The sequence below is a fragment of the Typopeltis vanoorti genome, chromosome 2 (genome assembly GCF_054136105.1).
Source record: "Typopeltis vanoorti isolate ZY-2024b chromosome 2, IOZ_Tvanoo_1.0, whole genome shotgun sequence".
NCBI classification, from domain to species: domain Eukaryota; kingdom Metazoa; phylum Arthropoda; class Arachnida; order Uropygi; family Thelyphonidae; genus Typopeltis; species Typopeltis vanoorti.
Window position 1 is genome coordinate 67,871,779 of NC_143550.1, and position 19,392 is coordinate 67,891,170.

Here is a 19,392-nt window from a genome sequence, read left to right on the forward strand (position 1 = left end):
TGGTCCCATCTTAAGGCCTATTCTTACGATATATTGTTTTCCCACCATTAACAACTTGATGTGGACGTTATTTACCGTGATTTGCAGTTTTTTCTCAGGTGGTAACACTGATTTTCGAATCGATTTCCTCTCATTCAAATCGATTTCTGCGGAAATCTGTGCATTTCTCTTCAGATGCCGTTGCTTTTGGCTGCAGTTTTGTTTCTGCAATCATGGTGACTTGCACGCTTGCAGCAGTGATGAGCGATACTGAAGTTTTCATATCAGTAATTTTAAGCTGTCAGTAGCTAGTGGCACCCGTAACATGTTGTGATGTGATTTCACATTCACAGTGCCGTATTGAAATCGTCAACAAGGATCATACACAAATTGTAAAATCACATTCACACTTCTACCAAGTAACAGTTGCTACACGTGAATATTAGATATCAGTGAATAAACCACAGTTTGTGAAATATTGCTTCACTAGCTTGCAGTGTTGGTGTTCGTAGTCGCAATTCAGAAGCACGTGGTATATTGCAGAATTTCTGCTATGTAATTTAGCATGTGATAGTTGCTGTGGTGGATAATCCATGTTATCATCCACTTTTAGCCTTTTTTTAAATGTTTTTTACATTTCCTGCTATTTACACTTTTTTCCATCAGTCCCCTGGAAAGCGTAAAAAAGAGGTTTAACGGTATACGAAATTTCTGAAAATCAAGCACACAAACAGTCTGGTTACACCATACTTGCTATTTGGTCTCATGGCCTAGATAATTTACATTTTTATTACATTTAAACAAACATCCAAAAATAAATTTCGCTACAGAAACAGAACAACTTTTCTTTTCTGATTGCACTACCATTAGAGTCCTACAAAGTTTAAAACAATTGTTTAAACTGCATTAAAAATAATGTCCACGTAGCTTACATGTCCATTTAATCATGCACTCTTAATGATCTTTGCGATTACTTTTGAGAGATATTAAGTGAGAGGGCAATGTGTTAACAAATTTTATCTTCTCCCCACAGTTTTTTAATATGCCGAGTGGGTATAAACGAGTATATAGACAAATATTATTATTTCAGTAACTTCCATGAAGTCAACAGACTCATTGTGGGATACAGGATAGGCGTTAGTTACTTTCACAGCACAAGTTTTGAGTACAACTGAGGAAATATCATCAGAACCAGAAGACTTTTTTTGATATCTAGGTAATTCAAAATTCTTCTATCCTTCAGTATTTGGCAGGGGGATCACCAGAAAGTACAACTGCTGTTTGTATAAGAAGCAAGCTGTCTGCATTTCACTCTTTTAAAAAAAAAGTGGCTACATTTGAAAGTACCATTTATCATCCAATCATTGCAAACAAATCTAAATCCAATATTTGGAAGGATGACCGACCAGGAATACTAAGTCCTGCAGATAAATGATTTCTTTGGAGCCTGCACAGTATCTAGGGCATGAAGGATGTTTCATAAAGACTTTTCACAACTGAAGAGAAGCTAGAATTATATGGAATTTGCAGAATTTTCCTCTCACATCTCACAACACAGGCAAACCAATTAGAGAAGAAAAATACATTTATGAGGTAGATTAGTATGGAGCAGTCATACGAGGGCAAGAACTAGTGTGGAATAGTCTGATGGAATAGTAATAATTTGTGGAATTCCATGGATGTACCATGCAATAATAATAGCAATAATTTTTTTTGTGATACAGTAAGAGATGATTTTTTTTTTTTTTTTTACTAGTTCATATACACAAGAGGTGGATGCCAGGAGATCAACTTTTATACGAAATGTTACAGAAAGATAGAACTGCAACCAACATCCTTGGCATGAGATGACAAAGCTGCTATATGTATAAGAGGCAAGTTGTCAGCATTACACCCTTTCAAATTCAGATTTAATTGCCACTGTTACAAATATAACTGTAGGCAGGCTGAAAGTAAAGTCCAAGTGTTTGTCTCAAGCCACTTGGGATCTGCTGAATTTTTGCTCAGTCCTGGTATTCTTGTTGAAAAACCAAGGATTGGATGGTGAATGGAGTGGGAGATGAATTCCAGCAGTAATTCCTATCGAAATGGCATTACTATCAGATGAATGAAATAGTAGTTTAATCATGAGGGGAATCTAAATTACAGAAGACATCTGACTTGCTGGCAATGTAGTACCAAAAGAATACAAGTGGCCTTAGCAAGAGGATCCAGAGAAGAGGAAACCTATACAAGCTTATGTTCAGAGCAATGCAGAAAAGACTTGATATCCACAGTACATCTGGAAGAGAAATGGTAATGAAATGATCATAAAACTCTTGGAAGAATCTCTATGATAGATTGATGATTTAGGTCTTTGTTTAAAGTGGAAACAGAAAAGGAAAACAGCTGTGGTTGTGGAGATCAAATGACCAAAGATAACTTCCCTGTTTAGTTTGACAAGCAGCAAATTACCAAGCTTTATGGATATAAAGTGGAAGAAGTCTGAGAAATTTCAAAATTTGAAGGATGGTGGAAAGAGAGAAAAGTTTCATCAGGGAACTAAAGTGATCAGTAAAAGTCAACTAACAAAAGAATCTCAAACACAAAAACAGCAGAAATGAAGGTAGGTACATGTAATGTAAGAAGTATCAATGGCAAAAGAAGTAGAGAAGTATACCACTGACATAACTAGTGATGAGATGACAAACTGAGACAAAGACTAAAACCAATGTGATTCTGATAAATAATAAATAAGATGCTATGAGCAGCAGTGATCAGGAAAAGGAAAGAAGGAAGAGCTACAGTATTTAACATTAAACGTTTCAAGTACAGTCATGTGGGCAAATTTCAAAAAGGGGAACTGAACAATAAAACTGAACAGTACATATGGTCTCCAAATAGAAGGTTCTGCTAAAAATAATTTTTTGAGTCATTAAAGAAGGCTTCTTCTTCTTCTAGCTTTACAACTCTTTATGAGTTTTAGCTTGCAAAACAATTTTTAGCCATTCTTTTCTGTACAATATTATTCCAATTCTTAACTTTTTAAGTTATAAGATCTTTTTGTACATAACCAATCCATCTTTTTCTTGGTCTACCTTTCATCCTTTGTCCTAATGGTTTTCATTCAAATATTTTTTCAACTCCTCTTTTTTCCATCCTTCTATATGCCCCAACCACACTATTCTTTGTGTCTTTATATATCTTACTATATCTTCACCATTAATTAGTTGTTCAAGTTCATTATTTGTTCTAATTTTCCATATTCTACTTTTATTGGTCCAATTTTCCTTTCAAAGATTCTCAGTCTATCTATATCTTTTTGTGTTGATGGCCATGTTTCACATCCCTATGTTGTTACAGGTCTTGTAATTGTTTTTTTTTTTAAGTTTTAATTAAGAATTACGATTAAGAATTTTATTACTCATTAGCTTTTTATAAATATAATAACACTTATTTCTAGCGAGAAGGCAGCAAACATAAAAAGCTTGTTCTTGTCAGAGATCTCAACAGCAAAGCAAAAAAATGAATCCCAGATATACAGAAATATTCTTGGTTAGCAGGTCCATGGTATGGTTAGAAGAGATGAAAGGCACATTGTATCTTTCAAATTATTATTATTATTATTATTATTATTATTCCGGGCAACTCCAAGGAGTCGACAGACTCATCGAGGGAGGCCCTAACATCATGTCAAGAACAACTATTCGGCATTCACACAGTATCTATCATACCTCGCCTTGAACTCATTCATGGTCGTAGCACCTACAACAGACTCTGGCAGCTTATTCCACTCATTCACCATTCTCCAAATAAAAAAACTAGCTCTAAGACCCCTGCTAACCACATTCTTGCCCAGCTTCCATGTATGGCGCCTAGTCCTCCCACCACCAGTGCTATTCTCAAAAATATCTTCTGGATTAATCTTATAGAACAACCCTTCAGTAATTTGTATGTCTCAATCATATCACCCCTTTTCTGCCTATCGACCAATTTTTGCAACTCATAAATCTTCAACCTGTTCTCATAAGGTTCATTCCTCAGACCTGCTATCATCCTGGTCACTCATCTCTGGATCCTCTCCACCTTCTCCCCATCAAGAAGAAACCCTGGCGCCCATATCTGGGCACAGTAGTCCAGATGGGGGTCTTATCAAGGCTCGATACAGAGGAACAATAACTTGTTTGTCTCTGCTTGTTAAAGTATTTTTCAGAAGCCAAGTGATTTGATGAGCTGATTTAGCCACTTTTGCAATCTGCTCCCTAAACTTCAATTCCCTATCACCAACACTCCCAAATCCCTGGCCTCATCAATCTCCTGGAGTACGGTTCCAATAAATGTGATATACTGCTGCTCTTCTTTTCAGCAAAAATGCATAACCTTACACTTTGCCACATTAAATTGACATCAATTTTTCCTAGCCCAGTCCTCCAAACTATCCAAATCATCCTGTGCACTCACAATTGCTCTACCCAACTTTGCATCATCAGCAAACAAGTGAATACTTCCTCTCAGATTCTTTCCTATATCATTAATGAACAAATTGAAAAGTAGTGGTCCAAGAACAGAGCCCTGCCACATACCATTAGTCACAAGCCGTCTTTTGGACTCAACTCCTGAATAAACCACTCTCTGGTATCTCTCCATCAGCCACCCTCTTATCCATCTCACCAACCCTATATCTATACCCATCTGCTCCAGTTTACTGATTAGAGTTCCATGTGGTATCCTATCAAAGGCCTTGGCAAGGTCCAGTAGTATCACTGTAAACCCATTACCCCTATCCAGTTCAGCCATCACTGTGTTATAAAACGTGAGCAAGTTACTGAGGCATGATCTACCCTTCACAAAACCATGTTGTCCCCCATACAATATCCCATTTTCATCTATCCAATCCTGTATTCTTTTCTTGACTAATTTCTCTAAGACCTTGACAATGATTCCTGATATGCTAATCGGTCGGTAATTTACAACAGCAGTCTTGGAACCACCTTTATGCAGTGGCACTATTCTCCCCTCTTTCCACCCGCTCGGGACTAACGCAGACCCGAGACTCAAATTAAACAAAATGGTCAAGGGTACTGACAATTCTTTAGCTGCTTCTCGTACAACTCAAGCTGGTATACCATCCAATCCCACAGATGTATTGACATTGAGGTTATGCAATAGACTACTCACCTCCACTTCATTCACCACAATTCCCGTATAATCTATTGGTTCATTCATTTCTGCAATGTCATCACCTGGATGATATATTCTTGCAAAGTGCTCACACAGTAACTCAACTATATCAACTGACTCAGTTACCTCCCTACCATCGGCACTCTTTAAAATCAATCTGCCATATACATTTTTTCTTTTACTTGCAACATATCGAAAAAACTGTTCAGGATTCTCTTTAGCCTGCATGGCCAACATTTTTTCGTAATCCTTTTTTGTTTTTCTTACCACACTCATTACCCTTCTGGCCTGCGCTTTATACCGTTCATGTGCCTGCCGGTCACCTTTCTCCTTAAATTCCCTCCATAGCTGTTTCTTTTTTTGCAGCTCAAGCTTAATCGTGTTATTCATCCATTTAACCGCAACTTGATTTATTATTCTGACTCTAGGTATAGAGTCAGCCATTGCTTCATGCAAACACTTCTTAACTGCCTCCCATGCACTATCAACTTCTAGTCCTTGCAGATGTACATGCCATGGAACTGAACAAACTCCTAAGCTTGTCATACTTTCCAGCCCGATAATTCCACATGTACCCTATCTTAATTGTAAATTCCACACTTTTATCACCTCCCAAGTCAAGACCCTATGATCACTCTCACCAATTGGTGGCAATGTGGTCATACTTGTTACAGCCAAATCCTCAAATGCAATTACTAGGTCAAGCACTCTCTGACCCCTAGTATTTTCCATTACATGCTGTCGCAGATAGTTATCCCTTAATAACCACATAAAATCTAATTCCTTCCTCCCATGTGTCCTCTCCTTACTCCAATCAATGCGACCATAGTTGAAATCTCCCATAATAATTACCCTCCTTCCACTCATTTCTTCTATTTGTTTGTGCATACTATCTCCACCATCATTTCCATCACCTGGTCTATAGCAGCACCCAATTGTATATTTTGTTCTGCTAGCCACAATCTCACACCAAATGGCCTCAAATGTGCTCTTTTCTCTATCCTGCAATTCAACTTCTATTCTCCTTGGCTGCAGCTCATCAGCTATCATCAACAATACTCCTCCCCCCATTTTATTCTCTCTGTCATTCCTGAACACACTATACCCATCACATTCAATCCCACTAGCTATATCATATACAGTCAGCCATGTTTCACTAATGCCAATAACCTGTGGTCTGGAAGTGCCAATCATGGCCAAAAATTCTTCCTTCTTGTTCCTAATACTCCTAGCATTAGTGTGCATGAATTTCAGACCCCCCATTAGCCCCATCCCTACATTGATGCCTTATACTAACTATCCCATTCTGATTTGTTGTCCTTATTCGCTCAGGCATATTATACTCATTCATACACTCAACTGCCTCCCTAAGTATCTACTCCACCCCCCTCCCTTTAATAAATCTAGTTTCCCTGAATTTGCACATCCACTACATTCAGCAACACTTTCTCAAGTCTTCTTACACCGTAACCATTCAAATGCAAGCCATCCATCTTATATAGATCCTTTCGCCCATCAAACTCACTCCACACATCCACAAATTCCACACCACTCGTCATACATAACCCACGTATAAAGTCATTTACAATTATGACCCACCTTTTAAACACTTCACTGTCATACCGTGGCAAAAGACTAATCATCCTAACTCTCTCACTCTTTTCTTTTGCTACCTCAAACAATTAATTCAGGTCCTCTATCATTTCCATTTTATCTCCTTTCAAATCATTCGTACCTGCCACAACAATCATTTCTTTCACCCTTTCCTTTTGCTCTCTAATAGACTCAGTTACGTCCTTGATGGTCGCACCAGGTTGGTACGATTTTGTCACATCCTCTACTAACACACCTCATACTAACGAATCTCCATATAGCACTCTCTCCTTCATTTTGTTTATGTTCACACTCATACTCTTATTTTTCCTATCATACTTTTTATTATTGGCTGGTACACTCGATAGACTTTTGTTCATATGCCCTTGCTGGCGCTTTGCATCGCTCTGCTCAACAATGCTATCTTACTCACTGCATCTATCTCATCTTTTTTATTTTCTGTTAAACTATTAATATGCTCTGTATTAATACCATCGTTCACACTTTCTACATTCATGCCCTCACAGTTCTCTGGTACAACCTTGCCATTTCTTATCATATCACTATTTTCTTCAAATGGAAAATACCCAAATTTGATTCTTGTCATTACGAAAAGAACCGTTATATGGGCAGTCTTTTCAACTGAATGCGAGTTTAACAAGTCCATATAAAAATTTTTTTGCAGTAGCACTGCTATGAGCTGCCTCATAACCTTGTCATAACTTGTTTTGTAGTTTTATATACACCCCCTTCTTAACTGATAATTCCTTCTGTGGCAACTACCAAAATCTAGACTACATGATCACTCTCCTCAACTGGAAGCAACAGATGAATACACAGATGATTTAAACCAAGATCTGCATAGTAGCCTCACTTTTTTTTTTCCCACCTGATGGAATAGTCTTCAAGGTGCATTGTGTTAGTCCACTTTTTCAGTTATCCATGCCAAAAATACATTTTATATTATTTTCTTCTTATTGTAATGATCTGTACAAAGTACTGAATCCCACATTGATGGGATGCCATAGCCACCTAGGAAGGAGAGAGGATCCTGGCAGTTCTTAATTTGTGAGGAAAGTGTCGACTTTGTCCAGAGATTTGTAGACTGTTCTGATTTTATGCTATTTTAGGAATGAATCCAGTTTATCTGTTGTACCTTCAGGATAAGGATATCTTTGTGTGTGTGTATGTGTGTGTACACAGTAGTCTCCCCTTTATCTGCAGGAGATATGTTCCAAGACTCCCCACGGATTCCTGAAACTGCAGATAGTTCTGAGCACAATATATAAAATATTTTTTTCTATATGATAAAGTATAATTTATAAATTATGTACGGTAAGAGATTCAAGAAATATTTAATAATAAAAACTGGACAAACTTTGGTATAAAAATTAATAACAAAAACTTAACACACCTAAGATATGCAGATGATATAATTTTTGCAAACACTCCAGAAGACCGAAAATCTACAAAATGAAATCAGAAAAGTTGGTCTAAAAATAAACAAAGAAAAAAAACTAAAATGATGTTTAATCATTTTGTAGCACCAAAAAACATAAAAATAGAAAACTATTTCTTAGAAAGAATCTCTTCATACACATACTTAGGTCATCTCATTGATCTAATAGTGGACTCCAAAAGAAAATAAATATAAGAGCTCAACTGGCATGGAGTACATTTGGAAAATTGAAAAGAATTTTTCAAAACAAAGATGTCCCACTCTGTTTTAAACGGAAGACATAACCAGTGTATTCTTCCAGTCATCACATATGGTTGTGAAACTTGGTCTCTGACAAAAGTACTGAAAAATAAACTAGCAACAATTCAAAGATAAATGGAAAGGCTGATGCTAGGTATCACATTAAGATAAGAAATGAAACACTTGGATAAGAAGTCAGACTCGTATCACAGACATCATTCTTTACCACAAGCAACTAAAATGGAAATTGGTCAGACATCTTATCCAGAAGAGAAGATGAGTAATGGACTGCCATACTAACAAAGTGGATTCCAAAAGAAGGGAAATGAGGCCGAGGACGTCCTAAAAGAAGATGGGATGATGAACTGTCAAAATTTGTTGGAAAAAATTGGTCAACCATAGCCAAGAACAGAGAAAGGTGGAAAAAGCTGGAAGAGGTCTTCATTTAGCAGTGGACTGAAAGTGGCTGAAAAGAAGAAGATATTAACAACAAAGGTTGGTCAATTGGTAGAGCCTCTGCTACTAATGGCTCGCAAAAAGTTAAGCAAGTTTGAGCACGGTTAGTAGTTGGAAGGTGATCAATCGTTCGATGCTCGAGTTGCCTTAGCTTAGCGCAAGCTAAGGCAACTCGAGGATGCTGAGGATTGTATTCTTGTAAGTTCTCAGATGAATTTGTGAAACTTTCATAGTTTCTACAAACATCTGGCTTTGAAATAATGCTTGGATCTAGTATCCACTTTGCCTATGTAATTACAAATTGTTTATTTCTGGAATTTTCCATTTAATATTTTCAGATTGGATAACAAACCGCAGAAAGCAAACCCGCAGATACGGGGGGGGGGGGAATACAGTATACATTCTGGTTGTCAGGGGGAGGTCATTTTAAAAAGTTTAGCAAGGGTTTTCCTGTTGTAAGTAGAACTTGTTGTTCCAGATGCAGTGCAGATCCTGAGGACAAAAATTCATAAAAATCCAGAAACTTGGAAATTTTCAAGTTTCTGGGCAAAATGGTGATGTAAAGTTGCATATATGTATCTATCTGGGTGCGTCTCTGATAGACTTAATACATGAGGGACCCATCTGAATGCTTTGTAACTAAGGTGTCCAAGAAAGCCAGAACCTTCTTTTACCTCTTCAACAATAAAAGTAATTCAGGAGTGGATATTGTCAAGGAAATGTAAAAAGTGAGGAGATTCTGCGAACTATGTGACCAAACAGCAAAGCCATTGTCTATATATACCTCAGCCATACTTTGGGCTTGAGGATGGGAGAGCTGAATTAAGTGCTAATGTTTCCAAGGATTATTCATATATAATTCATGTATAATTCAGCAGTGAGGGATGAAAGTGGGAACCCATACCCAGGGCCGGCCATCTCGGGGGTGCAGTGGGTGCAATGCACCCAGGCCCCACGATTGAGTGGGCACAGTCGGTACACATTTGCAGAAACGTATTATATTTTGAATGTGTTTTTTTTGTTTTCCTGTGCCAAAATCATTTGCAGATAAGAGGATTTACAATATGTTTATTTCGAATCCTTTAATTTTTACCATTGAAAAATATTTTAGGACCCCAAAAGGTTTCTTGTACCTGGGCCCCTTTATAGAGAAGGCCAACCCTGCCCATACCTACACCTTCAATTTGTTTAAAAGCTACTTATTCCAGTTATAAACCAATTTAAGGCAGAGCTTAAAGATTATGTAAATATTGGGAAAGGGGGATAATTTGGAAAGAAGCTCTAGTGTGCTGTCCTGGAACATTAATGAAAAGAGATGACACACCAAGGCTTAGTGATTTGCATAGTGGGCACAGTAGTCTAGGTGGGGTCTTGTAAAGGCTTGATACAGAGGAACAATAACCTGTTTCAAAGTATTTTTCAGCAACCAAGTGATTTGATGAACTGATTTAGCCACTTTTGCGATGTGCCCCCTAAACTTCAACTCCCAATCCACCAACACTCCCAAATCCCCAGCCTCTTCAATCTCCTGGAGTACAGTTCCACCAATGTGGCATACTGCTGCTGCTAATCTTTTCACCCCAAAATGCATAACCTTATACTTTGCTACATTAAATTGGCATCCATTCTCCTTAGCCCAGCCCTCCAAACTATCCAAATCATCCTACAAAATTTTGACATCCTGTGCATTCACTATTGCTCTACCCAACTTTGCATCAACAGCAATGAAACGAACAGTTACTCTCAGATCCTTTCCTATATCGTTAATGAACAAATTAAAAACAGTAGTGGTCCAAGAACAGAATCCAATGGCACACCACTAGTCACAGGCCATCTTTTGGACTCTACTCCTGAATGAACCACTCTCTGATATCTCTCCATCAACCACGCTCCTATCCATCTCACCAACTTTATATCCACACCACTCCTCTTGCATAACCTGCACATAGATTCATTTGCAATTATGGCCCTCCTCATCTCTTCTCTGTAATACCATGGTAACAGACTCACTATCCTAACTCTCTCACTCTTTTCTTTTGCTAACTCTAGTAATTCCTTCAAGTCCTCTCTCATAGCCATTTTATCTCCATTTAAGTCATTCGTTCCCACCACTACTACTATCATTTCTTTCACCCTCTGCTTTTGCGCTCTGATAGTGTCACTTACATCCTTAATTTTCGCAACTGGTAAGTACGATTTTAACACACTCTCATCTATTACACCTCTTACTAAAGAATCTCCGTACAACACTCACTCCTTCGTTTTTCTAAAATTATTAAATGTTATATTTGGAGTATGACCTTATATGGGTCAGAAACATGGATAATTGGGAAGAAAGAAGCCAAAATGTTGGAAGCATTTGAATTGTGGTTATGGAGAAGAATGGAGAAAATAAAGTGGACTGAAAAAAATCACCAATGAAGAATTGAAGAAAGGAATTTACTGATAGGACATGTATTAAAAGGAGACAGCCTACTGAAAAGAATGATAGAAGGGAAAATTGAAGGAAAACAACCAAGAGGAAGGAGACGACTAATGATGATGATATAATGGGCACAAGAGGATATCAAAAGATGAAGGAGGAAGCAAGAGACAGAGGAAATTGGAAGAAGAGAATCTGCTGAGATATATCATTGGACCTGTCAAGCGACAGAACACTAATGATGATGATGATGATGACTGTGGTCATCTGTATTTAAGAATAACTGTGGCATTTCTTTTGTATGCCTTTACTGTAACTAAGTTTTTTTTTTTCATTTTAAAAATTTTATGGAATTTACAACCGTGTTAAAAAACTTTTTTTAACACGGTTGTAAAACTTTTTAAAAAAATTTTTAAAATGAATGCTGATCACCATGTAACCCTAAAAGAAAAGTTCTTTTTTCAATTTTAGACTTTTCATGACTGCCTTTTCTCCCTTGGATACATTGCTTTTTTTGAGGATTTGCATTTTTTAGGAAGGTTGAGGCTTCTAGTCTAATAATGTTAGCTTCATCTTGCAGTAGTCTTTTAATGCTAAATAATGATTTTTTTTTTTAATGTGGTTATTACCCACGAAAGGTTTAGACTAAACCTATAGTACATTTGCACCATAGGTGGACTAAGGTTTTTTTTTCTCGTTTTTATCAATTTTTATACATATATGTATATTTTTTTTGCTACAATCAGAGTGCATGAATTTTTTTTTCTCCCATCAGATGGAAAAAAGCAAAGCTACTACACAGATCTCAATTTAAATCACAGAGACTGTTCCTGAAAACACTTGTCTTACCGAACCCAGCAAACTGTAACAGAAGTGATGGCATAATTCTACATAATTTTGGTGTATCATCAGTCAACAGTAATCACAGAACATCACACTGTAGAGAGCATCGATATTGTCCTTGTTCTGAAGGTCATTATAATTTTAGTTGATGCGGAGTGTGTGTGTGTCTTCAAAGTGCTTTTGACAAGGCTAGCCTAAGCTGGCAAAACATTATATTGTAAATATTTAATTTAGTTAGTAAATTAAATTTCAACATTAATTGCTACAGCTATGGGAATGTGAATATGGGAATATAACTGAACTTCACATCCCAGCTGGCATTCATCCACTGAGTTAAACTAAGCTATCTATGCTGTTGAGAGCTCATGTATCTTTAATAGTAGAGCAATTTCAACCTGTGCATGTATCTACCTTTATGTGGTTAGTACCCATGAAAGGTTTAGTACATTTGTACCATGGGTGGGCTAAGGATTTTTCCCACAATTTTTTTTTATCAATTTTATATTTATATTTTTTTTAAATTTAAATTAAGGGGATATTTAATCCCACATTATTTCAAAGCTGAATAAGAAACTCTAAGATAGAAATCAAAGAGTTTCATGCCGAATATAGCAAGCTATAAAAGGTCGGCAAGTCCAAGCGTAAGCAAATACCTGGGTAGTACAATACCGGGCAACTTGAAGTAAAGGTGGATTAAAACTAGGATCACTATTCTTAGTATTAACCCTAATGTAAAACTCATCACCTAGGAGATGTATGTCATCTTTTGTGAAGCCTTTTGGCTCTTTATTAAATTAAATTTTTTTTAATTTATTTTTATATAGTCCAGAAACTGTGCTCTAGAGACAAAACATGGAACTTTTACAGCCACTTCAGTAAGTGGCTGAAATAAGTGGGGCAGTGGTCTCACACAGGATGATGAAATTCATCTTCCGCCTAAAGACAATCACAAACATCCATGGTGGGATTCGAACCCGTGACCTGTTGGTTGGAGAGTGGATACACTAACCACTTGGTCAACCAGGCCGACCTATGTGTAGCTTGATCTCTGCTCATCTTTTACCTATTAAATATGTCAATCCCTCGTTGCAACCATGTATAGGGAACCACATTTCTCTTGCTTCAAGCATGACTAGTGAATGCATGAATCAACAACAATACTCACCTTACCTGATTTACAGTCATGATGTGAATGTTTTGACATTTGTAAATGTCATGATTATTTATTTAAAACTAATAATTGCTCAAAAATTATTTCTTCATGAATTTCTCAGATGTGTAGTGCATACCTAGCACATCCTGAATACACACTCTTGCTGATATAATTTATCCAAATCTGTACTCCATAAGGTTACTTCATCCCCATTCAAATCCCAGTGACCTATTTGCAAAGCCCAATAATCAAGATGTGGTCTGATCAAGACTTTATACAATAGAACCAGTATCCTTTTATTTCTAATGGTCAATGTTTTTTTTTTCAGTATTGCAGCAATCCTCGTGTTAGCCTCAACCACATTCAAAACATGTCCCTAACTTCAACTTTCTACTGACAATCACCCCAAGATCCCTCTCCTCCAATTTCTCTAGTATAGTTACACTAAGCAAAACTCCCATCAGTGATCAAAAATTTCAAAACCTTACATTTAGAAGTATTAATATTCCTTCCAATTCATTTGCCCAACTGTCTAGCTTATTCAAATCCTCCAAAAGAGCCAGAATATCAGCACTATATTACTAAAGTTCTTTCAGCTTCACATAATCTACAAACAACATATCCTCTTGTAATCCAGTGATAATATCATTGACAAAGGTTAAACAGTAAAGGTCCAAGTACAGATAACTGTGGAACCACACTTGTGACCTTTCTTCTTTTTTTATGATGCTCCTCATCAACAGCTCTTGTTACTTTATTATAAAAGATTGAAAGATGAAAAGCATCTCTTAACAAATCCATGCTGACTTCATAAGATATTAATACCTTATCTGTTCAATTTTATATAAGATCAAAAAACGTCATTTGTCCATAATAATTTCTCCTCCTAATAATAAAAAAAAAAAACTTAAGATTTTTCTTTGGTCACGGTACTAGTTTCTTTTTATTTTTTATCTTCCTTATAGTCGCTTTCCTGGCTTAAGTATATATTCCTCATGCAAATGCCCTCCACCTCTCTCTCTCTCTTTATACTTTTTCCATAACCCCTTTTTTCATCTGCAGCCTGTTTGATTTCATTAATCCATTTTACAAATCATGTTATCTTTTTTGCTTACAGTATTATTATTATTATGTGACACCTCCAGGGAGTCCAAAGACTCATTGAGGGAGAGTGTGCCAACAGCACCGAACGATTGATCCCTTCCAACTACTAATTGCGCTCAAACTTGCTTAACTTTTTGAGAGCCATTAGTAGCAGAGGCTCTACCAATCGACCAACCTATGTATGCAATTTGTCATTGCTGCTGGTAAATATTTCTTAATTCTTAGCTCCCATGTACTGTGATCTCTCTCTCTCTCCCTTCAAATTCTTCCATCCATGGAACAAGCTGATTTCAGAGATTTCTATTTCTATGATTATTATTAATTATAACGTAGGCGATTATAAAGTCACCTACTTTATAATTTCATATAAAACCATTTGTGTTGATACTTCAGCATGTCTGTTCATTCTCCATGTCAATGCATAATCACTCTCACTAAACAAGGCACAAGGATGACATTTTAATTACAATCATATCCTTTTACACTATAATAAAATCTCTTGATCCTCATGTTTCCTCTACTACAAGTTATCCAAAGCATTTCCTCCTCAAGGATTCCAAAAATTTTGCTCTCTTGCTACTATATGCTGTTTTCACTTAATAATTTATACCATTATAGTTAAAACCACCCATAATGATCACTTCTTTTGCACTTGCAAAACTGCTTAAACATCTCCTGCTCTTGGCCCTGTGTGTTCCCTGGCCCATACAATATCTTACTAAATATGCTGTCCTGACGCCACCTTATATCACATGCTCTCGAAACCATCAGTACCATTCCTTTCCAAATTCTCCATCCTGAGAGGATACACTTATAAGTAATACTTCACCATCCCTATTTACTGAACTATGCTATAACCCTCTATTCCTGTCAGGATATCTCCTATCAACCTCATTTCACTGGAATAAATGAATCAATATACCACTGCCTCTGTAGTGTAATTAGAAGAATGACAGTACACTACACCCTTCAACTGGAAAAAGACCCAAGTTCAATTCTCATCATGCTGAGAGGTGATGTGAGAATTTTCAATTTAAAGTGAGTTAGCCATTCTCATACAGAGGGTTTTTTTTTTCTCTTGGATGATTGGGTCTTTCATCTCACATACAGACAAATCAACCAGGAGAACACACAACTTACTGACAAAAAATACTAGTGGTGGGCAGTATATTGCATTGTATGTAGATGATGTTCTATGCAGTGGATTAAGCTGCAGAGATGTAGCTCTAGAGTACCCACCCTCAAATCAGTCTCCTTTGAAGTGTCAAGTAATGATAATAATAATAATTTAGAACCAGTAGAGCTTGCATCTCATTTTAAATAGCATTAATCCACTTACATCATTTAAAATGAATGTTAATATCCAGCTATAACTATTCCTTTAAAAAATCTGATAACTATAATAACATATTTAAAATTCAATATCCACTGGATTTAGGTGGATGGGCAAGAATTCTACTAGCATCATAAATATTCGGATTAAGAAATCTTATATTCTTCGAATATCAAAATACAACACCACAAATACAAATGAATGCAGAAACTTTCCTTCAAATAAAATACGCGCAAATAACAGTTAAATATCATCCATCGGTATAAATAAATATATACCCATGGATGAAGGATAATTATTTGGGGAAAGAACTATTACATTTTGGAGACACGATTCATCATCATTAGAAAAAAATCCAATATCATCCAACGGAAATAACATGGATGCATTTTTTAATAAGTAAAGGAAACATTTTTTCCCCTCTTTTTTATATCGGTGTGCTGTGCACGTGATCCACAAATCTTGCGTGTAGTAAAATCCTAAAATCTATTGCACACCTTATAACTCCAGATGCTATTCAATTTTCTACTTCTCTACCGTCTCATAGTAGACTGCTGTCAGCCTATTATTAAGAAATCGTCTGGAACAATGCTCTAGGAGTAAGGGAGGAGAAACCACAAACCTTATTAGAAGGAATACTTCGTAGCCTTTTAAAAATTGCTGCAATATCAACTTTATTGGGAACTTCTTCTGCCATCTTGCCTCGTTGTAATGAACAGATGACGTTTCAAAACAGGGAAACCTTTAGCGACATCTGGTATATTTGTCACGTGACTGAAAATCAGCCGTCCAAGAGATCGGAAGTTACAGAGGGTTATGCGTTTTTAAAAAAATTATAAATTTTTAGCTTTTCGTTTTCTTCAACTGATTAAGAGAAGCGAATGTTGTTAATTTAAAATCAGCTTTCGAAATTAATATAGTTAAAAAGCGAGGTATTTCATGTTTTTCTCATATCTGCTGTTAAATTTTCCAAAAAAAAAGAAACATTGAGTAACCAGGTAATTATTCCTCTTATTATCATTGTTATTACATGACATCTCCATGGATTTCCATAACTCATCGCAGGAAAGCCACTCTTTTCTACACATCACAACGCAGCACAGTCCGCTGTTCCTAATTGAATGCTGGAAGATAAAATGACATCATATTTATTCTTCCTTTGCATAATAAGAATTCTGTTATAATATGCATCTATTATGTCATATCAGGATCTCCTACTATGAGTCCTTGGAGGTGTCCCGTAATAATAATAATAATAATAATAATAAAATCCTAAGAGTGCATCTTTATCATACGTATCTAAGAGTATGTATGATTTTCATCCCTTGTAAAAATGTGATTATATCAAATTCCTATTGAATTAGGTAATAAAATTATAATCATCCCGAGTGTAGACGGCGAACTTCAGTTTATACCTCCCAAAAAGAATGAGATGCATTTTTTTTTTACTTTTATTTTTATAAACTCCTTGGGAGTAATGCACAGTAAGAAGTGTTTCTTGCTAATGACAATGCCGGTTTTAAAGAGAATAAACGAATAATTTCCATAAGCGGTGAAAACTGTTTATTATAAATTTTTTGCCCATCCTCAGTACGAAATTGTCTTTGGAATACACACAAGCAGAAAAAATTTTTAAAAATGCTAAAATGCTAGGGCAGATGTAGAAGAAAAATTTCAATCAATAAGAAATTTCTATACATGAGAAGAGAGATCAAGTATCACTCCCAGAATTTCACCGAGAGCATGATAAGCAGAGATATGAGAGCTAGATTTTTTTGCTTGGAGAGGAGTGAATGAGTGAAATAGGTTATAAGAGGTAGTCATCAGTGCTTTTGTAAGTGAATGAGTTTAAGGAGAGCTATGTTATGCACTTTGGGAATAATAGTCAATGTGGGCCTCCACTGATGACCCTTCTGACTTGCCTGTGTAATAATAATCATGAGGTTTTCTTTTTGTTTGTATGTACTATACTTTTAGGACTGTAATGCAGTTAGTCCCTACTGCTCTGTTCAAACTCCTAACTGGGATAATATTATAACATTCAAATCTGTTAAAAATATCCTGATGCAAGAATGCTTCACATTTTTACTTATATAATCTTTCTATGAGAAAACTGCTCTTTATTGACTTAAAGAATTTAAATCTTTTTTCAAAGAAGCCTATGCTTAGAAGTGATAATATATTCTTCAAGAATAAACTTTTCCAGCTTATGATACTTGAAATAATTTTGCAAGAGCAGCTGCAGATTTATACTTACCAAAGTAGGATAAACCACAGAGGAAAGAAATGTAATAAACACCAGAGAAAGCACTGTGTGTGTGTGTATATAAAGGTGGATGGAGTCTGCCCTTCGCTGAACCTAGAAATTCATTTATGATTTTGTCGATAGGACTTGCTGTAACTGTTAGGCATTTGATGTGCAGTGTTTCTTGCTGCAGCAATTTGATGGTTGGGAGTTCTTATGATGCTAGATTTCAAAGACCAGGATGGTGGTGAGAGTAAGCATGATTATAATGACCATTGTACGTTTCCTCATCAAGAGAGTCATCGTGAGCGGTCCCACTCTCTCTCTCACACACACAGCTCATGTCGTGACCTAAATATTCACTGTCTATCCACTCACTACACTTTCAGGCAATGCATTCCAATGAACCATCTACCCACACAAAATTATTATTATTATTATTATCAACAAACCTTTATGGAGTCAAGTGATTCATTGTGGGAAGTCCCACTCTCACATGCACAGCTCATCTTACCAAATCATCCACTACTCTCCATGCAAAAAATCTACTCACATCCTTATACAGCTTCCGGGGATGGCCTCTCGTTCTCCTCCTGTCTCCAGATATTCTATGAAAGATCTCATCCATGTTAATCAGCTAATTGCCTGTTACCAACTCTCAATCATGTCTCACCTTTTCCTTCTATCCACTAAGGTTCTGTGGTTTGCATTCTCTCAATCTGTCCTCATATTCCACTTTCCAGAAATTCTATTTCATACTCCACACCTGAAACCAACTTAGTCAGTCATCTGTGGATCCTCTCCAACACCTCATCATCCTTTTAAAAACCTGGCAAACAAATCTGTTCACGGTAATCCATATGCGGCCTGATAAGAGTCTTGTACAATGGAATCAAAACATCCTTACTTCTACATGTCAGTATTTTCCACATCATTCCGATAATCCGCTGTATTGTCTTCAGAGTATTAGCCAAATGTCTACGAATTTCAAGTCTCTATCCACCATAATCCCCAAATCCTTCATCTCTTCCAAAATATCCCCACCAATCCTATAATTTGCATCCCATCTTTGCTTCCCAAATTTTAAGACCTTACACTTTGTAACATTAAATTGACATTCTCACACACTCACACTTTCTGACAGTCTATTTAGATCCTCTTGCTATATCTGCTCTACTCCTAATAACTCTCCCCAACTTTGCATCATCTGCAAACAACTGTATATTACCATTTAAGCCCTTTCTAATGTCATTTACATGCAAATTAAACAAAAATGGCCCCAAAACAGACCTCTTGGGGCATACCACTAGTGACTTTCCTCTTCTGGGATATCACTCCCCAATACACAACCTGTTGATACCTGTCAGACAGCCAATCTACAATCCAATGCACTAATCTATTATCA

At 36.5% G+C, this 19,392-nt stretch overlaps 2 protein-coding genes across 3 annotated transcripts in view; one reads left to right on the forward strand and one right to left on the reverse strand.

Annotated features, from left to right (window-relative positions):
• ArfGAP3 (ADP-ribosylation factor GTPase activating protein 3) overlaps positions 1 to 16,449 on the reverse strand; it is a 234,546-nt gene extending 218,097 nt beyond the window's left edge. Inside the window, exon 1 of the mRNA XM_090401616.1 lies at positions 16,365 to 16,449. Coding sequence (XP_090257742.1) covers positions 16,365 to 16,439 — 75 coding nt within the window. The 5' untranslated portion in view covers positions 16,440 to 16,449. The remainder of the gene's footprint in view (positions 1 to 16,364) is intronic.
• Positions 16,450 to 16,532: 83 nt separating this feature from the next.
• Positions 16,533 to 19,392, forward strand: part of LOC150109133 (iron-sulfur cluster assembly 2 homolog, mitochondrial) — a 45,901-nt gene continuing 43,041 nt past the window's right edge. Inside the window, exon 1 of one of the 2 annotated variants that reach the window (XM_090405803.1) lies at positions 16,533 to 16,740. The gene's annotated coding sequence lies outside the window, so the exon portion shown is untranslated. The remainder of the gene's footprint in view (positions 16,741 to 19,392) is intronic. The other variant, XM_090405811.1, reaches the window with a different exon arrangement.